This window comes from Oncorhynchus mykiss, chromosome 16 (genome assembly GCF_057628025.1).
Source record: "Oncorhynchus mykiss isolate SJ-2025 chromosome 16, ASM5762802v1, whole genome shotgun sequence".
Taxonomy (NCBI): Eukaryota; Metazoa; Chordata; class Actinopteri; order Salmoniformes; family Salmonidae; genus Oncorhynchus; species Oncorhynchus mykiss.
The window spans coordinates 35,975,410-36,002,893 of NC_143037.1; the positions used below are offsets into that span (position 1 = coordinate 35,975,410).

Sequence of the window (27,484 nt, forward strand, 5' to 3'; positions counted from 1 at the left end):
GAGAATAGTGCATTAATTAAAGGGTATTACGTTCTATTTACGCACACTTTAAAGTTGCACTTGGTAAACATTTCTTGACCAGGTTTAACTTTAACTGTAAAATGTTTCCTTACAAAACTAGAATCTTGGTTTGAAGAGGTAACTGCCAAAATAATGGAAACAATTGAGTAAATGAGGGATACAAAGTGTATTGAAAGCAGGTACTTCCACACAGGTGTGGTTCTTGAGTTAATTAAGCAATTAACATCCCATCATGCTTAGGGTCATGTACAAAAATTCTGGGAAGCCCATTATTTTGTCTACCATGGCTATGCCCTCCCCCCCCAGTCTTTTCTACCAAAATTAAACAAAACAACAAATTGTGGAATATCTTGTAGAAGAATGGTGTTGCATCCATCCAAAAGAGTACAAAGACACTTGTAGAATCTATGTCAAGTTGATTGGAGGTTGTTCTAGCTCGTTGTGGTCCAATGCCCTATTAAGACACTTTATGTTGGTGTTTTCTGTATTTTGGCAGTTATAATGATAGTGATTTGACCAAATCAAATCGTATCGGTTGCGTACATAATTTAGTAGGTGTTGTGGCGGGTGCCGCGAAATGCTAATGTTCCTAGTTCCTATCAATCCTTGCGGTAAATGTCAACCAGCACACAATAAGCCGAAATCAAAAAATTTGCCAAATGTAGTACAGCAGTAGATATTGAAATAGTATGTAAACATTATAAAAGTGACCCGTGCTCAATAACTATGCACATAGTGCAGCAGTACCTAGAGCTTACTACAAGCTCTATGCAGACACAATATTTGACTATTCATTTATTCATTAAAGTAGCCTATTTCATATTGATAAACAAATAAAATATCAGCGACTGTTCAAACAATAAACCAAACAACAAGAATCCACCCAAAAAGGTATTTAAAAAAAGAATAATAATGCGCACGCCGAGGAACTTCAAGCTTTTGATCCCCTCCACTGCGGACCCATCGATGTGGATCTGGGCGTGCTCTCTCTCTGCCACAACCATGTTTCATGAGTGTAACTGAATGGTTTTACCTCTCTGTCTGAAACATCGACTTAAAAGCAAATGTCTTCCAAAGTTTGAATTTGATGTATTCAATCTTAAATTCATGACCTAAGATACAGTAATAATAGCTCAATGACTAAGCAACATTTACATGTCTTCGTACCTCTGCCACAATATCAAATGGGGTATGCATGCTCATAAGAGCGCTAACAATATATACTGTAAACAGCATAGCTATTGCAACATATTCTAAGTCATTGTCATGTATAAAACCTGTGACGCCCAAGGTAGGGGGATGAATTCAAGTCAGTCAAACTGATGGTCACAAGCAAGAAACAACCAGTTATAAGAAAGAAAAGTGGGTCATATAATCTGGACAAACAACTTTATTTCTGGTAATGCATCTATACACTGTACATTCAGTCACTGTGGTATATAAGCATAGCTATTTTCAAACATAATCTCATAAAGTCCTTTACTTTACAATATAGTCCGTGTCATGAGAGAGGGAGAGGGTGTCGATGGGGGGAGGTGGAAAAGGCTAAAACAAGGGAAAGGAAGGAATAGATAAATAAGCCAAGCTTTTTTTTCATACTATATGCGTGATTAATAAACGAGAAAGCACACATTTACCTTTTACATAAAAATATTTCTAGAATTGTAAAGTTGATATAGTATTAGCAGCAGCGTAGGGCTAAAAAGATACAAGGATGGGGAAAAAAATCTACGAGGTGACGGTAGTTCCTGTGTGACTCATTTTTACCATGGGGACACTATTTGATATTGAATATATTGTTAAAAATATATATGAACTGGTGAAAAAAGTCATTCAATATAAAGACTCTACAGTAAAAAAAAAAAATATCCAAACAATGGGATAAAAACATATTTATGTAGGGTATATTCTCTAACGCACTGCAATAATTATTTTTTAAAAACATGTTCTCGGTTAAAACACAAACTCAAAAAAACAAGACAGCTATTGTGTCAGAAAAGATTTCTTTTTGAATAAGGATAAACCTTGTACATATATAATACAATATTGTAAATGAAAAATTATTTACATTTGTAAATTCTTATTTTTTAATCTTCACACTGGCTAGTTTTATCTATGAATATGTACTGTTATTGCTGCTTTATTGTTGTCCATTTAGGAAAATGGTTCCTGTTTAGAAAATGATAAATAATTTAACCGTTTTTTTCTTTTACTTGGGAGCGAAGCGCCAATGTCGTCATTTTCTCCCCTTTTTGTAGAAAACCATGAAAAGGAAACTACAAATATCAATTTGTTTGAGTGTAAAAACAACTATAAAATGTGCCAATTTAAGGTCTGTCAAAGTCACAAACTCAGTGTTAGTCTCTCATTAACATTGCCCTTTCTAATGTTGGTTAAGGCTTCAACATAATGCCCTCTTCACTAGTCATAGATGTCCACCTTTGGATAGGCAGACCAGATCATGTAAAACTGGTATGACATCCTTATCTACAACCAAGATTAACCTTATAATACCGCATAGCTATGGTACATACGTTTTCTGTTGATACCTATAATTGTTTTTGACATGCATATCTCTGAAAGAGCATTTCTGAATGAATTACAGATATTATTGTTTTTTTTAGACTTAAAAGTAATTCAATTAAATTGTTTTTTGTTAATAATGTAGAGTAAATGTAATCACTACCGTAAACTGCAATAGCTTCATCTTGTGACTTGAGCAAGGAAGTCAAGTCAGGCCTGTCGAGAGGGATAGTGCTGAGAGGAGGGAGAATGTTCTAGATACTCCCCTCGAGAGTGCAAAAAGAAAGTATCCCCTCCATTGACAGTGTCTGCACCGTGTGACAGGCTTGACATCTGCACTGTGACGGGAATGACATCCCGTGGTGGAGTTGACTCTGAGCATGTCCCTATGGGCCAGCTACAATTACTTCATCGCCAGTGTTCCTGATCTGGAAACCATCTGCCCACTTTCAGGCACTTGAGGTTGTCCAGCATTGCGTTTGAACTTGTGTTGTGTTTTGGGGTGTACTTGTGAAGTAGTTCTTCTTCTGATCTATGTAATAAACAAAGTTTAGTTTCCTTTAAAAATGAGGGTTTTTTTTCTTTAAAAAATACATGTTTGCTGTATATTGCATAACACAATAAAACCCTTACATGTACAGTATCAATGCCCAATAATGACTATATGTATGGTAAACCTTCTCAAATGTCATGCATATGAAAGAAAATATGAGTTTTTGTTTGGAAAAACAGACAAGCAATAAAAATATCCCACGTTAAAAACAACAACAAGAACATCAAGAACCAAAGGAAAATGGCATAAACACAACGTGCATTCGGATTGCATTGTACCCACTGTGTATTTGGAGCATTATTAAATGTATTCTTTAATTAATCATTAATTTCTCCCAGGTAAACATGTGAGCAATGTGTCTTCGGACTCTAACAATCACTGCTTTTCCATGACTGGTCAAACAGCTCTGTTTAACACCTTGGAACTTCGATGAATCATTGGCGTATTAATAAATACCAAAAATGTAGGAGAGATGGGCACTCGAAGAGTGTTTTGCAATCTTACGTCCCACTACCTTTCTATTTTGAGGAGTGTCAATTGATTAAACAGCCAAAAGGGTATAATTAGTGCCAAAAAATGATTGAAATGACATTTTTCAACAGCCCAAACTGTATCAGCAAGCAAGCGTGTACACCCCTTTTCTCTCTCATTTTATTTACAATATTTTGTCTTGAACACATGAATACATTGCATTTAAATGAGTTGCATATAATTAACAAAATGCTCACTTGGATTTATATTGTTCTTGTCATGGATATGTCCTCTCCAATGGAAGATTGAAGACAATAGTGGGAGTATAATGCATTATAACAGTATTTTGTTATGACAAAGTGCGATTTATAATTGTAACGTAAAAAAAAAACATATCTATATTTACATAACATAATTTAATTAAAAATAACATTTTGTGGTTCTGGCTAAAGGTGCCACTTCCAGCCCTAAAATCATAATATTCAAATGGTTAATTTTTTTATCGTAATTTGAGCAAGTCATGTCAACTCTCGGTAATCAAATGAAAAGGAGGAAACACAGGCAAGCTAGTTTTAACCAACAGTCCCGGGGAAACTGACAGAGGTCTGTGCTTCAGATTGCACCCAGATCCAAATTGATCACAAAGTTTATCTTTATAAGTTCTTTACAAGTTCCAAAGAGATAAAATATCTAGTCCAATGCAATCCTCCTCACCTCTCCCATAGTAAACGTTATGTATTTCTGGAATAGTACAACAACAAAAAATATCAAACTTTTCCTCAGTGGATCGCAATGGCCTGCTCTACACACCGACGAACCATGGTGGTACTGGTGGTAGTTTGTCTTGCTTGTTGTCTGTTAATATATTTTGTAAATCTTTTTTTAAGCTCTGATAGAACAAAGAGTCAAAGATTTTTTTTTAATATTTTTTTTTTATATCACTATGCACTCTTAAATAGCTTATAAAGTCATAAAATGATTTAACTTCTTCACGGGAAATGGAGTAGAAGTCCTGCTCGGGCACGTGGGCAGAGTCCAGTCCTCCTGTCTACCATTTTGAAAGCCCTCCATTTTGTTTCTAAACAGGCCAGTCTAATATCTTGTATTATTATCATGTTTTTTTTTCATCATAGAAAAGTCTGTATCCAAAATGTTCACCAGTTTTTGTCTCAGAGAAAATACAGGCACAACCATATTTTGTGCTATATTCTTTTCATCTTCAGGTTCAATTTTCAGTTTTTGGAGGAGAGGTGCGTTTCAGTGCTTGTCCTAGTAACACATACAGAGTTTGACTTGCTTTGTTTCTTGCTCCAAGGATGCACCCAAGCACTCATACATTTTTTGTGAGGATGGATACGTGCACATATAGAGGTTCGATATATCTGCTTTTCTCTATTTTGTCTCTGTTAACTCAGTCTCTCTGGTTGGGTTGGGTGGGGTGGGCGTAGTTTTGTTTTGGGGTGCTGATGGTGGGGGATTGGAAGGGGGTTGATGGTGGAAGGGGCTAGTTGTTGGCGGGGGTATCCTTGGTTGTCTTGTCCTGCTCCTTGGGCCACAGCTGCTGCTGCAGCTCCTTAACCACTCTCTCCAGGTGCTCCCTGGCCTCCCGTTCCAGCATTAGGTCTGCCCGGAGCTGCTCACGGTCTGCCTCGGCATGCTGGAGCTTCATTTGCAAGTCCTCGATCTGGAACAACAAAAAAACACCATGAAGGGTTGAGCTTAGGAACCAGACAATACACCTGCTTAGTGTGTCTACTTTCAGCATTTTATGTATTTTTTTTTGTTTACTACCTAATATCATCTCTTTAACTCTTAAAACTTAAATCACACACACACACACAGCCAGTGTGACAGCAAGACGTCATAGCCACATCCTTCCCCCCGCCATTGCAAACCTCTAAGCCTCTCCACTTTCCGACCCAGACACACAACAGTGAACTAACGACACAGACCAAACTTAGCTGTCTCTCCAAATACCACAAACACTATAAACATTCACTCAAGTAAAGGCTTTTAAGACAGGGCTAGAAAGCAAATTGCTCTTTTTAGAGAAACTAGGACTCAAGGTCAGTGTACTTATCTTTTGTTTTGTCTAATCTACATTTCCCATGATGCTTAAAAGGAACTACACGTCTCTTCCTGTTTCCTCTTTAGGCTAGCACTTATCTTGTGTCTGTGCTCTTTGGGTTACACCCATATGTTTTCGACCACGCAGAAGGAACGTTTTTTTTTACTTTGAGCGCTTAACCTTGGTGTTAGACAGAAATGCTGCAATTACTTTCAGGGATAGCCTCAGTTTCAGAGTGTTTATGTAATCGGACTACAGACACTTTGACTATGGCCTCTTCTCTGTTTGGGTTTGAGTAGCCTATGGTGTGTGTGTGTGTGTCCTCACCTGTGCCGAGTACTTGGCGCGCAGGCGGCCCGCCTCGCAACCCTTGTCACACACTCGGAGCTGCCGGGCCTGCTCCAGCTCCCTCTTCAGACGCATGCGTGACTCATTAGCCTCCTTCATCTTCTTCTCGCTCTCGGCACGCAGGCGCTCAATCTCCTTCCTCAGGTTCCGCTTGGCCTCCGTGGCCTCCCTGAGCTTCTCTTTCTTAGCCACCCGCAGGAACTCCAACTCCTATGGGAACAAAGTTGACGTAAACATTAGGATGAGCTAACTAGCAGTAGCATTACTGAGTTAGCATTAGCGTGTACAGGTTAGCAAAAGCAAATTAGCATTAGCCTACAGAGGAAGAGTTGGCATTAAATGTAGTCAGGGACGCTAAACCAGACAACAAGCTAACTGTTGACATTGCGCCTGAGGAACCCCTGTTGAACTTTGAATCCTCTGAATCTCATAGTGAACGCGTGGTAAACAGATAAAGAGATAGCGTTAAATTATTTTATAAAAGTTATGAAAGTTCATCCAAACTAACAATTCAAGTTTAATGTAACATTAAGTCTGTTGAAAACGTTCTACTGCACAATGTACTGTGTTATAATACACACAGTTGAAGTCGGACGTTTACATACACTTAGGTTGGTGTCATTAAAACATGTTTTTCAACCCTTCCACAAATAGTTTTGGCATGTCGGTTAGGATATCAACTTTTTCCAACAATTATTTACAGACAGATTATTTCACTTATAATTCACTGTATCACAATTCCAGAAGTTTACATACACTAAGTTGACTGTGCCTTTAAACTGCTTGGACAATTCCAGAAAATGATGTCATGGCTTTAGAAGCTTCTGATAGGCTAATTGACGTCGTTTGAATCAATTGGAGGTTTACCTGTGGATGTATTTCAAGGACTACCTTCAAACTCTGTGCCTCTTTGCTTGACAAAAAAATACACTGTAGACCTCCACAAGTCTGGTTCATCCTTGGGAGCAATTTCCAAATGCCTGAAGGTACCACGTTCATCTGTACAAACAAGAGCACGCAAGTATAAACACCATAGGACCATGCAGCCGTCATACCGCTCAGGAAGGAGACACGTTCTGTCTCCTAGAGATGAACGTACTTTGGTGCGAAAAGTGCAAATCAATCCCAGAACAACAGCAAAGGACCTTGTGAAGATGCTGGAGGAAACAGGTACAAACATATCTATATCCACAGTAAAATGAGTCATATAATCGACATAACTTGAAAGGCAGCTCAGCAAGGAAGAAGCCACTGCTCCAAAACTGCCATAAAAAAGCCAGACTACGGTTTGCAACTGCACATGGGGACAAAGATTGTATTTCTGGAGAAATATCCTCTGGTCTGATGACACAAAAATAGAACTGTTTGGCCATAATGACCGTCGTCGTGTTTGGAGGAACAAGGGGAATGCTTGCAAGCCGAAGAAAACCATCCCAACCGTGAAGCACGGGGGTGGCAGCATTATGTTGTGGGGGTGCTTTGCTGTAGGAGGGACGGGTGCACTTAACGTCATGAGGAAAGAAAATTATGTGCATATATTGAAGCAAGATCTCAAGACATCAGTCAGGAAGTTAAAGCTTGGTCGCAAATGGGTCTTCCAAATGGACAATGACCCCAAGCATACTTCCAAAGTTGTGGCAAAATGGCTTAAGGACAACAAAGTCAAGGTACTGGAGTGGCCATCACAAAGCCCTGACCTCAATCCTATAGAAAATAAAATCTTTATTTGTCACGTGTGCCAAATAATACAGTGAAATGCTTACTTACAGGCTCAAACTAATAGTGCAAAAAGGTATTAGGTGAACAATAGGTAGGTAAAGAAATAAAACAACAGAAAAAATACAGGCTATATACAGTAGCGAGGCTACATACAGACACAGGTTAGTCAGGCTGATTTAGGTAGTATGTACATGTAGATATGGGTAAAAACTCCCGGTAACGGGCTGCAATCCCGTTACCGGGATCGATATGACAACAGCCAGTGAAAGTGCAGAGCGCCAAATTCAAACAACAAAAATGTCATAATTAAAATTCCTCAAACATACATGTATCTTATACCATTTTAACGGTAATCTCGTTGTTAATCCCACCAAAGTGTCCGAGTTCAAATAGGCTTTACAGCAAAAGCACCACAAACGATTATGTTCGGTCACCACCAAGTCACAGAAAAATTCAGCCATTTTTCCAGCCAAAGAGAGGAGTCACACAAAGCACAAATGGAGATAAAATTAATCACTAACCTTTGATAATCTTCATCAGATGACACTCATAGGACTTCAAGTTACACAATACATATATGTTTTGTTCGATAAAGTGCATATTTATACAAAAAAATGTCAGTATACATTGGCGCTTTACGTTCACTAGTTCCAAAAACATCCGGTGATGAGAGCCACATCATTTTACAAAAATACCCATTATAAATGTTGATGAAAATACAATAGTTAGACATGGAAATATAGATACACTTCTCCTTAATGCAACCACTGTGTCATATTTCAAAAAATCTTTACGAAAAAAGCAAACTATGCAATAATCTGAGTACAGCTTTCAGACAACAAAGCAGCCAAAAAGATATCTGCCATATTGGGTAGTCAACAGAAATCAGAAATAGCATTATAAATATTCCCTTACCTTTGATGATCTTCATCAGAATGCACTCTGAGGAACCCCAGTTCCACGTTAAATGTTTGATTTAGTTCGATAATGTCAATAATCTATGTCCAAAGAGCTACTTTTGTTAGCACGTTTGGTAAACAAATCCAAAGTCATGAAGCGCGTTCCCTAGTTTTAGACGAAATGTCAAAAGCTTCCGTTCCTGTCCGTATAAACATGTCAAATGATGTATGGAATCAATCTTTAGAATGTTTTTAACATAAATCTTCAATAATGTCCCAACCGGAGAATTCCATTGTCTTCAGAAGTGCGATGGAACAGAGCTCCCTCTCATGTGAACGCGCATGGTCAGAGCATGGTCAGCTCATGGCCGACCTGACTCATTCCTCTCTCATTCGGTCCCACTTCACAGTAGAATCATCAAACAAGTTTCTAAAGACGGTTGACATCTAGTGGAAGCCTTAGGAAGTGCAACATAACCAATATCCCACTGTGTATTCAATAGGGGCTGTGTTGAAAATCAACCAACCTCAGATTTCCCACTTCCTGTTTGGATTTCTTCTCAGGTTTTTGCCTGCCATATGAGTTCTGTTATACTCACAGACATCATTCAAACAGTTTTAGAAACGTCCGAGTGTTTTCTAATACTAATACTACTAATAATATGCATATATTAGCAACTGGGACTGAGGAGCAGGCCGTTTACTCTGGGCACCTTTCATCCAAGCTACTCAATACTGCCCCTGCAGCCATAAGAAGTTAAAGTGACTATGCATATATGATGAACATAGAGTAGCAGTAGCGTAAAGAGGGGTTGGCGGGTGGTGGGTGGCGGAACACAATGCAGATAGCCTGGTCAGCCAATGTGAGGGAGCAATGGTTGGTCCAATTGAGGTAGTATGTACATGAATGTATAGTTATAGTGATTATGCAGATATGATAAATAGAGAGTAGCAGCAGCGTAAAAGAGGGGTTGGGGGGGGGGACAATGCAAATAGTCCAGGTAGCCATTTGATTAAATGTTCAGGAGTCTTATGGCTTGGGGTAAAAACTGTTGAGAAGCCTTTTTGTCCTAGACTTGGCACTCTGGTACCTCTTGCAATGCCGAGCAATTGCAGTACCAGGCAGTGATGCAACCAGTCAGGATATTCTCGATGTTGCAGCTGTAGAACCTTTTGAGGATCTCAGTACCCATGCCAAATCTTTATAGTTTCCTGAGGGGGAATAGGTGTTGTCGTGCCCTCTTCATGGCTGTCTTGGTGTGTTTGGACCATTCTAGTTTGTTGTTGATGTGGACACCAAGGAACTTGAAGCTCTCAACCTGCTCCACTACAGCCCCGTCGATGAGAATGGGGGCGTGCTCGGTCCTCCTTTTCCTGTAGTCCACAATCATCTCCTTTGTCTTGGTTACTTGAGGGATAGGTTGTTATTCTGGCACCACCCGGCCAGGTCTCTGACCTCCTCCCTATGGGCTGTCTCGTCATTGTCGGTGATCAGGCCTACCACTGGTATGTCGTTTGAAAATGTAATGATGGTGTTGGAGTCGTGCCTGGCCATGCAGTTGTGGGTGAACAGGGAGTACAGGAGGGGACTGGGGAGCTCCAGTGTTGAGGATCAGCGTGGCAGATGTGCTACTACCTACCCTCACCACCTGGGGGCGACCCATCAGGAGGTGTTTAGTCCCAGGATCCTTAGCTTAGTGATGAGCTTTGAGGGTACTATGGTGTTGAACGCTGAGCTGTAGTCAATGAATAGCATTCTCACATAAGTGTTCCTTTTGTCCAGGTGGGAAAGGGCAGTGTGGAGTGCAATAGAGATTGCATCATCTGTGGATCTGTTTGGGCGGTATGCAAATTGGAGTGGGTCTATTTTTTCGGGGATTATGGGGTTGATATGCGCCATTACCAACCTTTCAAAGCACTTCATGGCTACGGACGTGAGTGCTACAGGTCTGTAGTCATTTAGGCAGGTTACCTTAGTGTTCTAGGGCACAGTGACTATGGTGGTCTGCTTGCAACATGTTGGTATTACAGACTCAATCAGGGACATGTTGAAAATGTCAGTGAAGACACCTGCCAGTTGGTCAGCACATGCCCGGAGCACACGTCCTGGTAATCCGTCTGGCCCCGCAGGCTTGTGTTTACCTGTTTAAAGGTCTTACTCACATCGGCTACGGAGAGCATGATCACACAGTCATCCTGAACAGCTGATGCTCTCATGCATGCCTCAGTGTTGCTTGCCTCAAAGCGAGCATTGCTTGTAGCTCGTCTGGTAGGCTCATGTCACTGGGCAGCTCGCGGCTGGGCTTCCCTTTGTAGTCTGTAATAGTTTGCAAGCCCTGCCACATAAGATGAGCATCGGAGCCGGTGTATTGTGATCCAATCTTAACCCTGAATTTTTTCCCCCCAGGTTGCACATTTAACATGTTAATGGAAATTTGGTAGAACTGATTTAAGTTTCCCTGCATTAAAGTCTCCGGCCACTAGGAACGCCGCCTCTGCGTGAGTGGTTTCCTGTTTGCTTATTTCCTTATACAGCTGACTTAGTGCCAGCATCTGTCTGTGGTGGTAAGTAAACATCCACGAAAAGTATAGCTGAAAACTGTGGCCTGCAATTTATCACAATATACTCCACTTCAGGCGAGCAAAATCTAGAGACTTCCTTAGATTTTGTGCACCAGCTGTTGTTTACAAATGTGCACACAAAACCGTGTGCGAGCAAGGAGGCCTACAAACCTGACTCAGTTACACCAGCTCTGTCAGGAGGAATGGGCCCAAATTCACCCAACTTATTGTGGGAAGCTTGTGGAAGGCTACGGTTGACCCAAGTTAAACAATTTAAAGGCAATGCTACCAAATACTAATTGAGTGAATGTAAAGTTCTGATGTAGGAAACAAAATCTGAAATAAATCATTCTCTCTACTATTATTCTGACATTTCACATTCTTAAAATAAAGTGGTGATCCTAACTGACCTAAAACAGGGAATTTTTACTTGGATTAAACGTCAGGAATTGTGAAAAAAATAGAGTTTAAATGTATTTGGCTAAGGTGTATGTAAACTTCCAACTTCAACTGTAGTTGAACAAGTCAAGTGGTTTCAGTCAAGGGATGCAAAGTTAAGAACGTGTAGGCTAGCTACTGATACATTCATAGGCAGGTCACCAAATAGAGCTTTCCTCCATATACTGTACATGTACCTAGAATTCCTATTTCAATACGCCACAGCCCACAGAGTTTACTATAGGGATGGGTGAGGTCCTCTGAGTGAAGGGTTAAGGAGACGAGGGGGCGAACAGATGTGAGGTTTCCTTCCTCTTTGAAACTGAGAGACTAAGAGATTTATCTCTCTCTATGTGTATATGTGTGTGTGTATATAGAAACACCCTTCTCATGGGAACCTAACTGCCAGGACAAGCATGTCAGTCGTCAAGCTTTGTTAGCTATTTCGTAAAAGTATGATTAAAAGGACAGAAAAAAAATCCCCCGTTCTACTTGCTCAATTTACAAAATGTCCTATTTGGTCACTTAAGTGGAACTTTTGAATAATGTTCTATGTCGGAGGATGCACGTTGTGTACCTTCACACACACACAGTTGTCGTTTGTTTAAAAAATGGTTTCTTTCCAATACCAAAATAAAAATGGAAGTCTGCTCCGACTGGTTTTGCAGCAACATCCGTTTAAAATGTTTTTTTGCCAAATCATGGTGTAAGCCGCCAGTCATCTGAGTTCTTAACATTTTGCCCTCCGTCTGGCACTTAGAGTTTGAGGAAACTAAGACAAACTGGCATAAGAATAGGGCTAAAACCTAGACATTAGCCCTGGGAGTTGTCAGATCTTAGCCAAGGTTCCCCATCACACAGGGATAGTTCATCAACCGGTCTCTGCAATTCTATATATTTTATATTTTATAAATATTTATGGATATTTGATTAAATATACACTGAGTGTACAAAACATCAGGAACACCTGCTCTTTCCATGACATAGACTGGCCAGGTGAATCCAGGTGAAAGCTATGATCTCACTTGTCAAATCCACTTCAAACAGTGTAGATGAAGGGGAGGAGACAGGTTAAAGGAGGAATTTTAAGTAATTTAACAATTCAGTCATGGATTGTGTATGTGTGACATTCAGAGGGTGAATGGGCAAGGCAAAAGATTTAAGTGCCTTTGAACGGGGTATGGTAGTAGGTGACAGGTGCACAGGTTTGAGTGTCTCAAGAACTGCAATGCTGCTGGGTTTTCCACGCTCAACAGCTTCCCGTGTGTATCAACAATGGTCCACCAACCAAAGGACATCCAGCCAACAACTGTGGGAAGCATTGGAGTCAACACGGGTCAGCATCCCTGTGGAATGCTTTCCACACCATGTAGACCATGCCCCGACGAATTGATTCAATATTAGGAAGGCTTTCCTAATGTTTAGTATACTCAGGGTACATGAATTGGGATATAGGATAGTTGATTGATGGGTCTCTGTACCTGTTGGAGGCTGCGTTTGGCCTGCAGAGCTGTGCCAAGCTTTTCCTCCTGCTTCACCCTCATCTTGACGATCTCATGCAGGAACTTCTCCTTAGACTCCTTGGAGTCCAGCCCACTGTCCAGCACCTGCCTCAGGGTCTCCAGCTCCGACTCAAGACCCCCGGCCCCGGGTACATCGGGGGCCACCACCACTGCCACTGCTGCTACCCCAGTGAGAGGGCCACCCTCTGGGGTCAATACAGCTGACGTCAATGTACACGCTGGGCCCTGTGCGCCAGGTGAGCTCAGGTCCTTAGCCGAGCTGGAGGAGGTGAAGGATGGGGAGGAGAGGGAGGAAAGGGACGAAGTGACTGGGGAAGGAGAGGATAGAGAGAGAGTAAAGTTAAGTTTTGAGTCAGAGAAAGAGGTTTTTGGCTGTTGACAAACTTAATCTTAAACATGACATGTTTCTGGGATACTCACATTCCTCTCGGCTCTCCACCTCAATCTCAACTTCTGAGTCCTCCTGTGGGGGCTTGCTGGCTGCTGCTGATGGGGGGCAGAGGGGCTCAGGGCCTGGGTGCGGGAGCTCCACGGTGGCCATCCTCTTCCGGGGCCTGGAGATGGCCCCTTCTCCTGGGGCCTCCCTGGCGCTGGGGTGGAAGGTGCTGGGCACGGACGGGGACAGTGGCCCCGCCTTTGCCGGGGGGAGGGGTGTGAGGGCAACGTTTGGGGCCACGGCACTCTCCATCGTCTTGAAGTTGTAGAAGCTAAGAGGGAGAGAAAGAAAGAGAGAGGAGGATGTCAGGACATCGGTTTTTAGGTGTTTTTGGTTGGACTACAGGGAAATAATTTAGAATGTTGCGGATGCTTTGACAATGAGCTAACAATGAGCATGCGTGATACTTTATGTCACAATTCAAAATGGGTTCAACAGCCACACGTAATAGTCTGTTAGATATTCACTCCTACTAAGTGAAAAATTGTGAATGTAATGTGTGAATGTAATGTGTGTATTATGTGCTTATGTGTGTGTGGTGATTCACTCCGAGTGGGTGCACACGGTTGAGTGTGTGTGAGTGGTGCCGTGTGGGAGGCGGCGGTACAGTCAGCACTACCCCCTGACCTCAGCCCACCCAGACAAGCCGGTGGGCCCTCCTGATCGTGAGGCATTCTGGGAGGGAGCACCTCAGTGACATAGGAATGAGCACAAAATTCCCATCCAAAATGGCTGCCGTGGTTGTGCTCTCAAAGCAACCAAACTGTTGCTGCTTTTAAACAGTGGGGGTTTTTCATTGTTTTAGAGCAGGGGTGTTGAACTAATTTTGTCCCGGGGGGAGCATTCGGTCTTCACCCAAGTCCGGAGGGACGCTCTGAAAATTGGTTATATTTCCTTGCCATTGAAACTTGGAAAAAAATAGTCTCTCTATCCATGTGTTTTTTTGTTTTTTTTTTGCTCCCTGACTGTCAATAAATAAACTGTATGAATGTAGGTTCATTGACTGTGCACAGTGATTATTAGCGAGCTGGACAGTCAAGAAACTGTGTGAATATTGGTCCATAATCATTTCTACACAGTTTCGATTTGGTTGTAGTGATTTTAAAGTATATTGAGTCATTTTAAAGTATTTTAACTCTAACCACCCATGGGCTGGATTGAACACCCTTGCGATGTTTGATACCCCTGTTTTAGAGACTTGGATGATTGACGTGTGTTTAAAGCATGGACTTGGTGTACTATGTCGACATGTGTGTTTCTTCAGGGTAGTGTGCTGTTGTTTGTTGTTGTGCGTATGTTGAGCTCACCTGTCTCTCAGTGCAGCCAGAGGGCGGTTGGGCGTCTCTTTGTCCCCAGCCGAGAGATTAGGGGACCAGGGCCTGAAAGCCGAGGGTCTCTGTCTGGGCTGGATGCAGTTGAGCCCCGTATTGTCTGAAGCCGAGAGGGATCTTAACCAATCGGGTTGCTTCTCTTTCTCAGCGGACAGGGGCAGCGATGGGAAGTCTTCATGTTTAGACTTCTTGGCTGGGATGGGATCTGATGCCTAGGGAGAGAAAAGAAGGGAGAGAAGAGAAAATGGCTTGTAAGACAAATTGTAGGGCAATTTTAGAAGTACAAGGTCAAATCTATGTTCTATTCAGAGACCGGACGTTTTCTTTGTCCAGCGGATGGCAATTTGAGCCGCACTGCCTGCTTGGCATCCTCAATGGCCTACCAGTCTCTAATGCCAGTGAACTGAAAATGCATCCAGAGGTGTAAGATGGCTCTCGCCTGTTTGTGTGTGTGTGCGTGCGTGAGCCCAAATCAACGATTAACTCCTCGAAACACAGAAAAGGCGTCTGACAACTCGGATTATAAGTGTGTGTAAATTTAGGAGTGGTGTTGACTGTGTGTATGCGTGTATTTGCTATAGTTGGGAGTGCTTGAGGGTTATTATAGTGTTAGACAACACAAGACGGAAGCCTCAACTCTCACACTGGAGCTTGCAAGCCCTTCTTAACCAGCTGGTATATTGACATACTGTATGACCCACTTATAAGTCATACAGAGACTGTTTGACTGAGGTTGAGCTTGTTTTGGTCAAACAACTATCAACAGTCACAGCTTTTGAGCAGTTTTGCAATAATGTTGACACTAAGATAGGCTACATTGCTTCAAACACTTACAGTACACACACACGCGCTCACACTCACACACAGTCTGCACACGCCAGTACTCCAGACAATTGTACTACAGTGTATTTCAGCAGAGGTGAGACGTCTCTCTCTATCCCTTTCTCTTTCTCTCTTTCTCTCTCTCTCTTTCTGTCTCTGAGCTGAGGGAGTCTTTAAAAAGCAGACAAGGGCAGGTCTGTGTTCCGGACTGCCATGACCTCAGCCTCTCCAAGCTGTGGCTGTCACTAGTCTCCCCCGCCCCCTTCCCCCGCAGCCCTCCTCACTGCAAGTCTCTGTCTCTCCTCTTCTTCCTTTTCTCATTCTCTCGAGCCAACCAATAAACGTAATGCTGTGTATCCTTTACTACTATCTTGCTTGAAAAAGAGATACACATGTTTTTTGCAAATGCTAATAGTTGTACCGAGAGTGAATGACAACAGAGCATCTGGGAATGATATAGAAATGTATAATAGCTATATAATTCCACTCCCTCATCATTAGCATCATAACACAAACCAAACCTTATGTCACAATTGCTGATTGTAATATATTGTTGTACACAAGAACAACATTAGAGAGCCCAAATCTAGCATTCGTTATATCACACATGTGATGTTTGGCCACAGACATACAATAGCCTATCGTTACAAAATCGACTCAAATGATTGAGAACGTGGAAATAGGAACTATAGGACTAATAGGACATAGGAAGAAAAGACACTTTGGAATATTGGGACGTGGCCAATGTCTCTGAGAGGAGCAGATGTCTTGCTTCCGTCTACCTGACCACCTAACCAGGGCTCTGTGTGTGCGTGTGTGTGTGTGTGTGTGTACGTACGTACGTACGCACTCTGGACGCGTGCCAAGGTCTTCCAGACCAAACAGGAAATGCTGGGAGCAGTGCTTTGTGGAAGGAAGTGAAATCTGAAGGACGGGCCGAGGTGAATCGTAACATTGCTGTCTCCCAACGTATTGTCTCACACACACCCCAACACTAACTGTGTGTGTGTGTGTGTGTGTGTGTCTGTACGTGTGGTGTGTCCTACACAAGGTGGGACACATCTACTTGTATTAGAAAGCCAACAACCCTATGCTGACAAGCCACTGCGTTGCAACAGGATTGCCAATATCATCGATTATTAGAATAACTTCAGAGAGAGAGAATCTCCTGGCTTGGGCTGCAAATGTGGGGCAAGAGTACATGCTTGTATAGCAAGAGTGCGGTGGAAGAAAGGGAGGGGCAAGGCTTGTTTTTATGATCCTGTCTGGATTACACAGCATAGACAGGATGTCACACTCGAATATAAGGCCTTTGATTAGCCAAGTTGTGTGAGAGACATGCCCAGACGAGTTTCGGCTCACTGAAAATGCCCGCTTTTGAAATCTCACACCTCGGTGGAGTCATAGTATCTGCACCCCCACCGCCTAGGAATAACCCGGGGTTGAGAGCGTGACAAAGCCTTTTCTCATGAGGGCTGGCTGGGTGGATGGAGGTAAGGAGGGAGAAAATAGAGAGAGAGAAGATAGAGAGAGTAGCGGGTAATGCTCAGCTGCCAGGAAGCTCTCCGGATGAGTGTGTGGCATGCATGTCTGCCAGCGTGTGTGTCTGCTCATGTGGGTGGGGCACGTCACACTCTGTCAGTCACGCTAAGTGTAAGTCTATGTGCCCTGTATGAAACTCTTCAAGTTCTTCTGTCTGCTAGCTATCACCGTGTGGTACACCAATGTAGCATCCAGCTCAGCACAGTCAAACACTCATGCTATGGCTAGCTAGCGCTGAGGCTAACACTAGAGCAGACAAGGAAGCAAAGGTCACCTCTGGCCACACAGGCAGGGGGCTCTTACTCAAACTCCATGTCTAATCCCTCAATGCTACACATCCAATGAGGGTTTACAGAGGTTACAGGTTTACAGAGCCAATCAAATTCCTAGTAAGTTAGAGAATTGCTTGATTCTGGGGGGGGGGGGGGGGGGGATGTGACTTGGCAATTTTGGTGGGAGGATAATTGTCGGATCTAAAAAAGCTTGAAAAAAATCCTCCTCGCCGAAAAAGCCCATGCTTTGTGGTACAGTGGATAGACGGTCTGTTTTCTCAAGAGGTAGAACTGACACTCCCATGACACAATCTGTCATTTTCATTGCTCTCTCCCTCGGTCTCCGTCTCTCACTGTCCCTGCCTCCCTCTGTCTGTTTGTCTGTCTCAATTCAACACTGCATTTCTTGTGACACAGATTACAGGATGTCCTCTCCAAACAAGCAGAATTCCATTCAACAAAAGCAAGCAAGCAAATCCAAGCTAGAATGAAGAAAAAAAGTCCCGACAACACAGGGAGGTAAACAAACAAATTGTCGGGGGTAAACAGTCAACCGTATCTCAACCCAATTTAAAATGTCCATCTCAAGATCAAAATGAAACCAAATTGCTGCAACTCTCGGACAATGCGGTTCAATGTCATACTCTGGTCTTATTCTGGTCCGGTTTCAACTATACTACATCTTGGTTGTCTAGGCAAACCCTGACCGTGACATTGACTGCGTGAATGAGGTCACTTCCTGTTTGGCCTGCCGATCTCACTTCCACGTTGAGTTTGCGGCCTGAGTGTGAAACCTTGTCAACAGTGTCAGTGACGTGGTTGTGTCAGAAAGAAGAATGGCCCGTGGCGCTAGATTATGTATATGTGGCACCAAACATGTTGTGTTAGGTAGTGCAAAGCTAACATCCTCTCAGACTAAGGGGAAATTAAAGTCTCTAACTATCGAGTCCCACCCTGCCTGTGACCTGTCTTTGACCTCCTCGCTGGAGGGGCCACACTGTGACTGCAGGAAGGGAGGGCCTTCCTGGAAATTAGCCTAGCACCTTGTCTAGTGTTCGCTGCTAGCTCGCAGAAGGACATGAAGCGAGAGATGTCTCACTGCGCCTTAACCGCAGAAACCTAAAGTCTACATCTGCTGGCAAACAAACAGGCGTCAGACAACACGTTTCCGTGAAAATGTGATTAAAACACACACACACCTGTGTCTCTGTACTCGGTGAGGTAAATAACTATAAACAGGTTTTTGAGTTACAGCAACACAAGCTCAACACTGCAGACTAGGCTCAATTTCATCTTAAGTGTCTACTCTATACTATAATTATTTAAATATCTAAGTACGGTGCAACTGGATATGTGCATTTTGGAGATTCTACTTTTCTTCGCTTTGCTGACTAAACTTGAAAGTACCTCATTTAGTATTCACTTTGATATACCGAGGAACACTTTCTCTGTGCTCAGCAGTTAAGTGAGTATGTTTAGTCCTTCTAGTTGGGCTGCTGTATAGAGAGGGTGTATTCAGTTGTTGATTGAATATCCCTGTTCTAAGGCAGTCATGTTCTAAATATACAGCCAGGGATTTACTGACACGTTTCTGTGTGCGCACGTGCATGTGTGCGCGCGCGCGTGTGTGTGTGTACTAGTAGCAGCAAGGGGTGAGACGAGAGGCATATGTTCAGGTAGCTGATTTCTGTAGTGAGAGAGAGGGGTCAGCATCTGTACTACCTTTACATACACACAAACACCCTCATCTAGCAACCCCATCTCTTTTCATGTCTCCCTAATACGAGAACAAAAACAGCCCAATTCCACAACTTAACCTTAACCTGCAACTTCAACCTCCAACGGTCCTAGCCATCCCTTATCAAATAAAATCTGATTGGTCACATACACATATTTAGCAGATGTTATTGCCGGTGTAGAGAAATGCTTGTGTTCCTAGCTCCAACAGTGCAGTAATTTCTAACAATACACAACAATACACTCATTTTAAAGTAAAATAATGGAATATATAAATATCATGTAAGTCCAACGTTAAGACTTTGCTCCTGACAGCATTCTCTTAGTCTCCACGTCCTTATGGAAGGACAATGTTGATAACTTTCAGAAAATACAGACTACAGAACATAGTTGTCTTTTTTTTATATGGCTGATGCACTTTGGGCTTTCCCAGAACAGAATGCGGTCTGGTGTTGTTCCTCCTCAAGTGAGGTTTCCACTTCCAGGAAGAGTCCATGGGGACAGACATAACAGGCCCTTCTACGTGGTTGTGCTCGGCTACATTAGGCTAGGCTAGAGGCCCAGGCTAGGGCCACCACAAAAAGGGGAGAACAGGCTAGCCAGCCGCAGCTAAATTAGGCTCTGGTCCCAAGGGGACAGGAGTCTCACACACCCTAGCCACATCAGAGAGAGAGAAGGGGAGGAGGAGAGAGAAGGTGTCTGGGCAGATGGAAAGAGAGGGAGGGAGCGAAAGGGGAGAAGGGAAAGACTGAAGTAAAAGAAAAAGAGGCAAGATAACCACTGCGTGGCGAGGGATCATATTTAAGCAGACTACAGAAACTCTCCCTTAAATACAAATGTGTGAGAGAGAAGCAAGAGAGAGAGAGAGGGAGAATGCGAGAGAGGGAGAGGGAGCAGTTAATGACTTTCCTTGTTCCACAGGCCTCCCATCCTGCCTGAAAGTAACTTTCCAGTGAAAATCTCACTTTTAAATGTTAACATGCTGTTAACTCATAATTCAATAATGCATATTTTTGTTGTGCTCCGATTACACGCAAGCGCCTAGTTCAGCAGTTTAAACATGATGACTTCAGCCTTATGTGAAAAACCTTACTAGCTAGCTAACGAGCTTTCCTCTTTTGTTAGTTAGCGACCTAGCCAACGTTAGCTCTCATTTGACTGGTATAACGTTACGTTAGCTAGCTAACTACCTAGCTAATTAAAACAAAACCACATTCATTGGCTAGCTACCTTTATTTGCCTCTTCGTTAGCTAGCTAGCTTTCAGTTGACTGGTGTTAGCTAGATACAGTGGCTGGCTAACTGCTGGGCTTTGTACAAGCAAGCTAACATTAGCTAACTAAAATATCTGTTTGCATTTATTGATTAACCTCAGCTTGAATACCACCATATAGCTAGCTATATAGAGTAGCCTAGGTTTGTTAGCATACACTTCAAATGACTGGCAGCAATACTCTTGAGTTTTGGCTACAAAATATGGTAGCATTGTCAGAATTTGTACAAAAAAGTGTCACAATGTTTCTTAACGGATTATTAAATTATCAATTTAATAAAAACTGTTGCACCCTACAAACGTAAACAATTCGTTTTTAAGTCCAATGATAACTTTATGGATGCTATATTCTCGTATTAATTCAACGGCTAGAATTTGAGCTAGGTACTATAAGAAATACTCTTAAAACTCAACTGCTAACCACCCTGTTATAAAATCTGGTATGTGGATTTTTGGTAATGGACAGACGGATCGTGACGAAAGGCGTGTGTTGTGTACCTCCAATCAAATTGATTTGCGAATTTTCATCGAGATTGGTGTCATATTGGCTTATTTATAATGATAGGGTGATTTTAATTTAGCACTGAGCTTCAACCTATAACCAGAACAGGGTTGACTCATCCTATACTCATATGTGGCCAAAGCATACATTAAGAAAAAAAAAAAAAGAAACACTTTATCTGAAAAACTTTTATCTGAAACAGGCTGTTTAAAAAATGCTTGCCATTTCCTCATAGAGGATTGACGTCATCCACCTGAGGAGGACGAGCTGTCCACTCAGCAGTCTACTCACATTAATATTTTTAATAACCAGTAGACGCCCACACCATTCCAACACAGAAAAGCTGCTTTTTAACGCATATTGTAATTAATAGTACGTCATATTTCATAGAAATCTGGAAACACTGGAAAGTTACTTGAAGGCCTAGCAGAGAGCAGTGACCACACACCCACTCTGACACACACACAAAGACCTGGCGCAGCGCCAGTGCTTCAGAATAGTCTAAACCAGGTCGGAGAGTGAGAGAAAGAGGGAGAGTGAGAGAGGGAAAGGGAGAGTGAGAGAGGGAAATCGGGGGGGCTCCATTTCCTATGGCCAAATTTGCTTTGGCAACTGTTTCCGTGGGAATAGCGCGAGACTGGTTCCCCTAAGCCAGAGAGGGATCGGCTCCACTGGAGGAAGGGTTGAAGCATGGGGGGTGGCCATGGTAAGCAAATACAGCTGGACTTTTCCATCCTCCATCCATATCTATACCCCCCCCCCCCCCCCCCCCACCCGTGCCAAAGTAAAACATGAGCCGGTCTGTCTGCTAGTTGAAGCTAGCTGATTGTGGAGGGATCAAATGCTAGCCAAATGCTAACACGACACGTTGGATGGCTGTGCATAGCTAGACACAACGACATGTCCACATTGTGACATGACATGTTATAACCCTACACCAACTGGCCATAAAATGGCTTATGAACATGCCATGCTATGAAGCATGGAATGATGTCTGACTTATGTGAAGGTTTCAAAGCCAGCTTTGTCACCTTATGTGTCTCAACACCAGTGGGTAGTGGGCAATTAAGAAGAGTATTGGAAGACTCAAATATCACAACTAAATATTTGTTGCTTTTGACTTCTTTGGCCCCTGGCCAAGTAAGATGGGCCAAAGAGCAAAGTGTCCATTTTCACATAGGCACATAATGATAGAAAATAATTCAATGTCTGCCGTACTATCCAAACAAGTAATGTTTTATAGCCATCTAAAAGCTAGATAATTCAATTGACTATATTTTAAAAGTTGTTCTAATCCCTGCCACACACTAATGGACAGTTTTATCGATCTCTGTGTGTGTGTGTGTGTGTGTGTGTGTGTGTGTGTGTGTGTGTGTGTGTGTGTGTGTGTGTGTGTGTGTGTGTGTGTGTGTGTGCACGCGCGTGTGTATGTGCATATCTCCTCCTTCCTGGCCATGAATGGAGAATAATTGTACTCCCCATCTTAATGATAACATGACTGACCATCAAGTAACAGAACACAACTCAAGGACACTCAAACATGGTCATGTGGCCATGCCTTCTCACCATATCACAGTGCCGTACTTCTCATAGCTATTGGGTGCTGTTGAGGCAATAGCTAGCCTAGAGAGAAGAAACAACATTTCTCAAAGGAATGCCGGCCAATTTAGGTGGGGCTTCATTGCCGTGGGTTATGACAGGGCTTTAAAGTCCACTCCAGATAGTTTATTTGGCATCAGAAGGCCTCCCCTTCATATGGATTATTCTGAGTGGGAATGGCAGAAGAGAACAAGAATGCCAGCCTTTACAGCCTCGTAAAGGCTTGCTCTGGTTAGGGAAAGGCTGAGAGGGACTGAGGAGAGGAATCCACTGAGGAAAACTAAGGCCCGTTTTCATAGGAGCAGATGTGAACAACAAGGCGAGGGGAACGGTGTGTGTGTTGGGGGCGGGGTGGGTGTACAGTTGAGCCTAGTGTGTGTGTGAAAGCGCACCCCCGTTTTTTTATTTTTTATTTTTTTAACCTTTATTTATCTAGGCAATAACTAATTCTTATTTCACAATGACGACCTACCCCGATCAAAACCTCCCCTAACCCGGACGATGCTGGGCCAATTGTGCTCCGCCCTATGGGACTCCCGATCACGGCCGATTGTGATACAGCCCAGGGTGGAATCAGTGCCTGTAGTGACGCCTCTAGCACTGAGATTCAGTGCCCTCGGGGGCCGGTTGAGGTTGTATGTGAAAGGGTTAAGCCGCATGGCTGAGTGAATACATCAATTGCAGTGAGGGGTGTGTGGGCATTGCATGCTCCAGCTGGCACGGAGGCACACACACACCGCCAGTTTGATTTCCAAGTATTACTTACGGGGCAGTGGAACACCAGCAGGTACAGTGTTTTTGGGTGCTCAGGCTATTGCTGCACATGCCTCGACATGTGACGCCCTAAACATACCACACACAGACAATCCCCAGAAAGCAGTGTGCAAGCTCTCACTGCTACAGACACACACACACACAGGCATGTTTACACACCTATGCCAAATTTCACACACACACACACACACACACACACACACGCACACAAGCTGTGCCACACAAAAAAAGCAAACATGCCCACGACCACACTTCAAAGAGCTGCAGTGTGGGGTTAAGTTGTGGAGACAAGCCTTACTCCATAACAATAAATCACAGATCTGAGGACCTAAAACTCCCAACTGTTCCCAACTGCACTTCTATAGACACCCCAAACAAAACACACCATGGGGTGCCCTGCACTCACATAGATAACGTTAGGCCCCCTCTCAATACTTGAAAACAGGCATTTCTCCGTAATCCTCTTTTGAGGATTTTGCTGTTTGACAGAATACGGATAGCTTTAAAGACAACTTCAAGGTAGAAAACCTATCACGTTAAATCAGTGATTGCAATGGGATAGGAGGAAGGAGGGATGCATGTCTCAAGCAGTTGAGACCAGCCACCGGACTTTCCCCATGCAGTGTGCCTATCTGTTGCTAACCTTGTTGTAACTGCTTTAAGTTATTGAACAGAGCTGCATTGACAACAGCTGAGCAGCAAGCTGCCTTTCTCTATGTGTGTGTGTCTGTCTGTGTGTTTGTGTGGTGCACTAAGGCCCAGGCATGGGGTGGGGAATTTAGTCAGGCTAGTTGTGAGGCAGCACAGGCTAGACATCACAATCCCCCCTCCCCTGTCTATAAGGCTAAAGCCCTTCCCTGGAGCCTGCCAATACCAGGGATAAGGACAGACGACCAATTACAATCTTAACCTCGATCGCCCGCACCCAAAGCCGCTTTGCTGCTTTCTCCTTTTTCCCTCTCTCTCTACCAATCTACCAAAGGGGGGAGCCGCCACACACAGAACCAGGAAGAGGAGACGTCGGCTCACTCTAGAGGGTGGTGGCCATTATAGAAATAGAAGCAATAGAACAGAAGTAGTTCTGAAATGTAGGATCTGGATTGTTCTCTTTTTCTACAGCCACTACGGCTGCCTGTCCGTATAGCCCATCGCCTGTGCTACGTTTCAATATTCACACTGGCATACCACTTGGAATGTAATCCTTTGCTTCATTGCAAGTGGTATGCTGGTATGAGTTTGGGTTTTGAGTTTTGTGCCCATAGGGGCTGACTAAACTTGGTGGCTTGATTGTTTCTATTAGCTCCTATATGGAATTCGGCGTAAGGAAAGAGGACCTTGAAGCAATCACTTAGAGGTGGAGTGGTTTGTTGATGAAAGAGGTGGATATTGTGCCACATTGAATAGGAGTCAATGGACCTCGAGACACTGAGGATAATGAAAGGTATGGAAATGGTAAAAGGTGTGAGTAGAATGAAGGGTGAGTATTCTAGGGTTCTCAAGTAATCGTACTCACATCGAAGTAGCACTCGAGACCGATCCACGGCATGTATAAGGGGACTATTCATGTCAATATCAAGGTCCACAAGGAAGCTGGAGAAATTAGTGTATTTGTTTAAAATGTATGGGGTCTGTGTGTGTATAAGTAGTTTGTTTATTTGAAAGTGAGTGTGTGTACGTAGGGGCCAATGTGCTAGAGTATACCATGTAAAGGGTAGTTGTTTACCAACGGTTAAACTGCTGTCACAGTGATGCCATTCCAGAGTGTGTGACACTAGACAGACTGAGAGGCTAGCCCGTATTGAGTAGAGTGCAGGTCAAAGAGCAGGAGCCCTTTCTCCCCTCTGCCTGCGGCAGAGTCTGAGCTGGAGAAGTCTGATTATTGCCACCTGGCATTGTCTGCCGTGTGTGTGTGTGTGTGTGTGTGTGTGTGTGTGTGTGTGTGTGTGTGTGTGTGTGTGTGTGTGTGTGTGTGTGTGTGTGTGTGTGTGCATCTGTGTGTTAGACTGACTGTCAGCGCTGGCCCTCATTTTCATAAGAAAATCCTATAAATCCTCTCTCTACCTCCTTCTCCATAGCAACCCGGGGAGACACTCCGATTAAGCGGCTCCATCTCAGCCGGGCGCCCCCTTCCTTTTCATCTTTTAAAATTCTAATTGAGGACTCTTTTCAGAATGGAGCTTTTATGGCTTTTATGGTCACCAAAGTCCCAGGCTCCCGTTTTTCCTACAGTTTTTCCGGTTCTTTCCGACGGATGTTGAGATAAAACCGGGGGCTGGATGTGGGATGTGGCGGGATTAGGCTCTTCGGGGATTGACCCCAGCCGAGCTGTCTGCTCAATCCTCTTGATTAAAACCGGGGAACGTGTGATACGACAAACGGATCTCGGTCGCGGTTTCCCGCCGGGCGCAACTAAGGTTAGGGCCTTAGACAATCCTGAAAGAAAACATCCAAAACACGTGTGTGTGGGTCGGGGTGGGGGGGGGAGCATGCTTCCCAGTTCTCACACACACAACTGCATGAGCCCTGAACCATCTGAGACAGCAAGTTTTTCACATTTATCCTAGAAGAGAGAACGGGTGGTCACTCTCCTTCCCTTTCGTCTTCTTCCTTCCTACGGGGCAAGGTAGGTTAGCCATTTTTCAAACCGATTCAAGTCAGCCGTGGTGGTTGATGTATGGCAGCGAGCGCGACTCCCAATGCCGATTTTGGACACTTCCTGAGACACAGCCACTCCTGTGGAGCGTACAGAAGGCGGACTGTGTTCACTGACGGACGTGTTTGTTGTAGTTGGGCATTCGGTGGGCCGCTCGGGGCTACGGTAATGAGCTTGCAGACATGCAGGTCAGTAGATGGACCACGCTGGATACATCATCATCGGAGCAGGAGAAACAAGTTCTATTACATAGTAGGACTGACGTTTTGTCCCTCTCTATATGTACTCCACAAGGAAGGCGGAGGGGAAGGCTGAGTCTGGATAGAATGGAGCATGCTGTGTTGAATTCCATAGTGACTGCAATGTATGATAGTGCAGGAGAACAAGTGGGAGATGCAAAGAATAAGCTGTCAGAAAAGGTTTCAGAAAAATTACAGGGCCTTTGTGGGGGGAGACGTTGACAATGTGACGCATGTTTTCAGAGATAATTAAGATATCATGTCCATCCACTTCAATTACAATAAGAGATTTGGATTGTAGAAAATGGCACATTGTAATTCGGATATCATATCCTGTATGTAAAGTAGCCAATGTATTGCTGCTGTTCAGTTTAGCAGTTCACTGGTTATACACTCGCTTCCATAGAGCCAGCTTTTCCGCTTCCCTTCCCATTTAGACTGCAAGACAGTCAATAGTGGAACAGCTGCAGCCGCCCCTAGTCCTCCCCTCTCCTACCCAGAACAAACCTGCCTAGGACAGGCAATCATATGTCAGTACTATAGCATTAGCACAAATTCCAACACTTTAAATGCAATGACAATGCGTGTGCTTGTCCACAACTGTCATGACAAAACACTCAATGTGATGGCCAGCCAGCTGTTTTCCATACCCTCCGACAGTCAAACACTATGGAAATGATGCGATGGGCAACTTTTGCATATAGTGGCCTGCTCCTGTGGTGCGAGGTTGGGGGGGGCGAGACATTTACGGTCGAGCCACTGGCATTTTGACAGTGGCTGCCATCTCATTTGCAAACCACTAGAAAGCAGGAGTGGCTGAAGTCGCCCAAACAAACACTATTAAATGTTAGACTATCAGACAGGAAGCTGCCAATCACAATCGGGAAATAGGCCCAGCCGAGAGACGTCAGGTCACATCGTCGGGGGATACTGCATGGTGGCCTGAGGAGCATGCGATGCATGGCCAACAAAGTTTCTCCATTGACTCCAATGGCTCAGCTTAACATTCTCCCCCAAGTTGTTAAGCCTAGCGGTGTCTTCCAACCTGCACTAACTGTGACAGCGATGAGGTTATTTTTGGAAAACCACAAAAAATGTCCAAGCCAACCGTCACAACTGTCAAGTACTGCACAGCACCAAGTTGACGCTACACCAAGACACTGACATTCCAGCCTTGGCT

The 27,484-nt window shown here is 43.6% G+C and overlaps 1 protein-coding gene across 1 annotated transcript in view; it reads right to left on the reverse strand.

The window, feature by feature from the left end:
* Window positions 1-1,395: 1,395 nt before the first annotated feature.
* The window catches only part of skia (v-ski avian sarcoma viral oncogene homolog a), a 78,233-nt gene continuing 52,144 nt past the window's right edge, over window positions 1,396-27,484 (reverse strand). Inside the window, exons 2-6 of the mRNA XM_021565658.3 lie at window positions 14,869-15,104; window positions 13,546-13,832; window positions 13,084-13,433; window positions 5,964-6,194; window positions 1,396-5,252 (exon numbers count right to left, since the gene is read on the reverse strand). Coding sequence (XP_021421333.2) covers window positions 5,073-5,252; window positions 5,964-6,194; window positions 13,084-13,433; window positions 13,546-13,832; window positions 14,869-15,104 — 1,284 coding nt within the window. The 3' untranslated portion in view covers window positions 1,396-5,072. The remainder of the gene's footprint in view (window positions 5,253-5,963; window positions 6,195-13,083; window positions 13,434-13,545; window positions 13,833-14,868; window positions 15,105-27,484) is intronic.